The sequence below is a fragment of the Salmo salar genome, chromosome ssa06 (assembly GCF_905237065.1).
Source record: "Salmo salar chromosome ssa06, Ssal_v3.1, whole genome shotgun sequence".
Classification (NCBI taxonomy): Eukaryota; Metazoa; Chordata; class Actinopteri; order Salmoniformes; family Salmonidae; genus Salmo; species Salmo salar.
Genome location: NC_059447.1, coordinates 51,240,785 through 51,245,860, shown reverse-complemented (window position 1 = coordinate 51,245,860; position 5,076 = coordinate 51,240,785). Strand labels below are relative to the sequence as shown.

Sequence of the window (5,076 nt, the reverse complement as noted above, 5' to 3'; positions counted from 1 at the left end):
TTTGTTAGTTCAAGTATTTAGTGTATTGCATTACGTTTCACAAATAAATAAAGATGTGGAACTACAAACACGCTGCATTTTGGTCCAATCCTTTCGACAGCCGTGACAAAGTAATTTCCATCCACAACTGTATACCATCTAGTAATCAACTCAAAACAGTGTCTCTATGTTAATCCCCATAGAAACGGTACAGGCCACTGTTTCCACGGTATCTTTGTGTTGTTGTCTTCTTCTTTTGAAGGTGTGAAATGACCAGCTGTGTTATTTTAGGGTGTGATAATATGCTGTGGTAAAATGAAAAGACAACCCACCACTATGACTTATTTATCTCTCTCTCTGCTCAGTCTCAGAAAAACAGAAGTGGTCTGAGCTGAAATAACCATTGAAAGAAGAGTTTCAGACATAGACATTAATATTCATTCTTCTGTGTATATCTACATCATTGGTTGTAGTTACATTCTCCTCTCTAACATTTGAAATTCACTCAAATCTATCCTTTTTTATACTTTTTCACTACAAACACAGTTATGTGCTGCTTCTATAAGCTGGTATGAGGAATAAACCCTGGTAATACAGGAACGTGATTGGATGTCCACTTCAGCTCTTGACAGGATTAGAACATATTGGTACATATGCAGAAACATATATAAAATGTGATGTCATACACAAACAGGTACAAATAGACACACCACCAAATCAATAAATAGTCATATTAAATGTCTTTAGTGGTGGAGAAAACCATCTGCATAGTTTGAGATCTCTTGTGAATGATCTTTGGTGTCTGGTAGTGCAGCTTGTTACATTGAACTCCTCAGATCATACTGTTGCTGTTTAAGGGTTAGAAACTTGTTCAGAGGACTGGTGGTTGTGCAGGAATACTTTGAACGCCTTGGGAGGGAGTTGTAGGAAGTGCCAATGATGAGGCAGCAGCGTCTCTGAATGACTTCAAATCCTGGAGAGACGAGAGACTTGATTCCACTGATATGTCATGTTGACATGTTGACTATGTCACTTGACTTATCTCCGTCCTGTAAACTATTTAGATACAATTAGGATGCACACAGAATAAGAGGAGTGGATAAAAACCAAGTCTGATTAACCATTCAAATGAATATGACAGTGGAGGCTCCTCAGAGGAGCAAGGGGAGGACCATCCTCCTCAGTGAATTTCATAAAACACATTTGAAAAAGTAATCCTTTTTACATACAACTTTACTAAAAATGTTCACGTCAGCAGTTGTTTTGTAATGAATGTCTACAGTAGCCTCAACAGCACTCTATAGGGTAGGTAGCACCATGCTGTAGCTGGAGGACAGATAGTTTCCTCCCTCCTCTGGGTACATTGACTTCAATACAAAACCCAGGAGGCTCATGGCACTCACCCCCTTCCACAGTAACTATGACAACTTCCGGAAGACGTCTGCCAAACTATCAGAGTTCATGCAGCATGAACTGACAAATTGTCCACCCAATCAAAAGATCAGAAAATGGGTGCTTCCCGAGTTGCGCAGCAGTCTAAAATACTGCATCGAAGTGCTAGCTGCATCACTACAGATCCCGGTTCAATACCAGGCTGTGTCGCAGCCGGCTACAACCGAGAGACCCATGAGTCAGCGCACAATTGGCCCAGCGTCGTCCGGGTTAGGGGAGGGTTTGGTTTGCGGGGTTGTCCTTGTCTCATTGTACTCTAGCGACTCCTGTGGCGAGCCGGGTGCAATGCACTCTGACATGGTCGCCATGTGTACAGTGTTTCCTCCGACACATTGGTGAACATTGTCAAGAAGCAGTGAGGCTTGGCAGGGTCGTGTTTCGTAGGACGCATAGAAAGAAGAAGAAAAAGCATCAGAGAATGAATCTAGTACTGAAAGCATAAGCTACAGTTACAGTAGCTAGCACTGCAGTGTTTAACATGTGGTGAGTAGGGGACTCAGAGAGAGAAGAACAATAGCTGAACAGTTTGAACAAATTAATATCTTTAAAATGAAGGAGAAGCAAGAGAGAGAGAGCTATATTTAGTTGTATGTGTGAGTAGGCTAGTTTAGCTCTACTCAAACACCTGGCTCAAACAGAGAGGGATGCTATGTTAGCTAGCTGGTTATGGCTGTCCAACACTGGAACTTTTTCCAAGACAAGGTCAGCTTTTGATTGTATTAATGTATTGCCTCCGGGGCCAGCTTGCTAACTGTACACTCCACTCCACTCCACTGTAGAGGGTTTATTAATGTGTTAGTTCTAGTAGTTATATTGCATGACGTTAACTAATATGGTGACAATGATGTAGGCTGTGTGTAGAGGTTAGCGGTTATGATATGAATGTTTGGCTTGGAAAGGTTGTCGCCTGGTCACAGACAGCTGATGTGTTTTGCACTGGATCACACAAGAGAAGGGAAAAGGTGAGAGGAGGAAAGTGTAGATGTGAGAAGGAATTAACAAGCAAAGTGATCCTGCTGTTTGTTTAAGGCTACTATGAAAGTGACCTGTATTTGCATGTGATCAGGGGTTTATTCATTCCAGTATCGTGTAGTAGCCTAAACATATCAACGTTACACTGAGCTGGGTGACTGGAATATGAACGACAGTCATCCAATTAAACGGCACCGACCACCACTTGAATATGACCACATTAATGCCAAATCACTGCATCACTAATACAGACTCTCATACATGTGAAGAAGGTCTTTAACTGCTGGTGAACTGGAGGATTCTCACCAAGGTGTCAAACTAGATAAAAACATGACCCCTTTGAGGAAGTGATTCTACAGTGGTGAATAGAGATGCTGCTGTATGGTGAGAAACTCATAGTGCTGAGACACTCTGACAGAGGAAAGAGACAGAAACAGAGGAGAGAGAGGGGATCATGGCTGACATCCATCATTCATTTTTGGGATTGCTTGTGACCGTTTTGTTCCTGCTAACAGGTAAGACAGAGGAGAGAGTATGTCATTAGAGATCATAGAACACATGTATTTCAAACGGCCAAACAAGTTCAGTTTACATTTTACTAATATTATGATGACATTTCTGTTGTGTATCTGTTTACTCTTCACTATTGTATAATAGACAGTATATTACAGTAGTATTCACACTGAAGAATATCAATGAGAATACCTATGAAATATATTGTCATCTGTATTACCAGTTAATAATGATCTGATGTCATACTCCTTCCAGGTGTCAGTGGAGAATCTCTCTCTATGTTCTCCAGAGTGAGAGATGATGTCAGTCTGCCGTGTAACAATGTGGTTTATCCAAACTGCTCCTCAACTACATGGATCTATAACAGTGTTGGATCTACTGTTACTATTGAAGAGGTTGTATTGGGGAAGATCAAAGTTGAGAAGACAGAGAGAGCAGACAGACTGAGTTTAGGATCTGACTGTTCTCTACATGTTAGTAATGTCAGAGCTGAGGATGCTGGAGTCTACATCTGTCGACAGTTCCTTACAGAGACTGGACCACAACATGGAGGTGATGCCCCTGTTCATCTGTCTGTTCTAACCAGTGAGTATTACTGTTTAAATCAGAGTTTAAATGTCACTGTGTACAAGTGTAGTGTTAATAATCATATATAATGTGAAAACAGCCAACAAGTACTGTATACCTTTCTCTTTCTCAGTCTCCTCTACCATACCAGTGACAGATCTGAAGTCTAATGTAAATATGACATTACGGTGTTCTCTGCTCACCTATATGGAACATGGAAAGTGCATCTCAGGAGTTAGTCTCAGCTGGGTGCCTAAAACAGGTACTAATGCCCAGGTCACACTGGATTCTTCCTGTGAAATCTCTCTGACTGTGACACTCCAGAAGGAGGACAACAACAGGAAGTGGACGTGCACGCTGACTGAAAATGGAAACGTGAAGATCTCCATTGACTTCCCCTCCACATTCTCAGGTATGTATTCTTGTTATGCTCCTAGAATATTAATAAGTTCACAAGATCTGTGATATTAAAGTTGAATATCAAACCTGATTCATTCTCCTGATATTAGTGATATTAGTGATTGATGATTAATTTGATTTGAAACCTACTGCTGTGTCTGATGGGTTATTTAAATAAACTAACAGAGGATGTTCTCCTACTGAATTAGATATTGAAGAAAAGACCACTGATAATGATGACGTCATCTCCACTGTCCCAGGTAAAATACTCCCATCTGTATGATGTGTAAAGATGTAGTATATGTTTTATCTGTCCTCTGGTTACATAGTACTGGGTACTGTGTTTTCCCATGCTGTGTCAGGGTTTGAGACTGGGTCCAGAAAGACACTTGGTTTGATGTTTTTCAGACAGTTCTGATGTAACTACTCTGATGCCTGTCTAGACATCCACCAATACTAAGCAGCAGTATAAGACTGGTCATGTAAAAACACCCCCTAATATATTTATTCTGCTTGTCTAGAGCTCTAGAGATTGGAGAAAGATTTAGCAGATTGCAGTAGAGAAAACTCTACAGGCAACAGAGTGAGTCACTAAATGTGGATCCATTCTGATCTGTGATGTCACCATTATTCACCAATGAAAAGTGGTCACTCGGTTTGTTTTCAACTACTATCCAGGAAGTACAGCCTCTACTACAAAGACCAGCCTTGTCAACCACTTCCCCATCTTCTGCTGGTCTTGTATTGAATACTATTACCCTTCTCAGTTGTATTGTAGATAGTATGAGTTGTACAGCATTGGGCTAAAGTCAGATGTATTACCTTCGTCAACACAAAGCATATACTTACTTGATTTGATTTGTACATTTTTTGTGGTGCACTTCACACTTCTCTCTTCCCATGTGAATATCTGCTTGTCTGTGTAACTCTGACATCCCATGCCAATGCTAAACTTTAATGACATTAAAGTGAATGTCAAACCTGATCCTTTCTCCTGATATCAGTGATGAGTGAACAAGCGTACTGCTCTCTACTGTATGTGTCTGATGATGAAGAGTTATTTTAAAGAGGATGTTCTTCTCCTCCTGAACTAGATATTAAAGACAAGGGCACGGAAGACAAGGACACCTTCAACACCTCAGGTAAAAAAAACTCTGAAATAGTACATCTTCCATGTGCCATCTATCTGGATAC

General features: G+C 40.7%; 1 protein-coding gene across 1 annotated transcript; it reads left to right on the top strand.

The window, feature by feature from the left end:
- The first annotated feature begins 2,774 nt into the window (after nt 1-2,774).
- Nucleotides 2,775-4,371, top strand: LOC123743331 (uncharacterized). Its single transcript, XM_045719516.1, has 4 exons — nt 2,775-2,787; nt 3,172-3,501; nt 3,635-3,895; nt 4,092-4,371. The coding sequence occupies exons 1-4, from the start codon at nt 2,775-2,777 to the stop codon at nt 4,163-4,165; spliced, it is 678 nt and encodes a 225-aa protein (XP_045575472.1). The 3' UTR covers nt 4,166-4,371.
- Nucleotides 4,372-5,076: the final 705 nt, after the last annotated feature.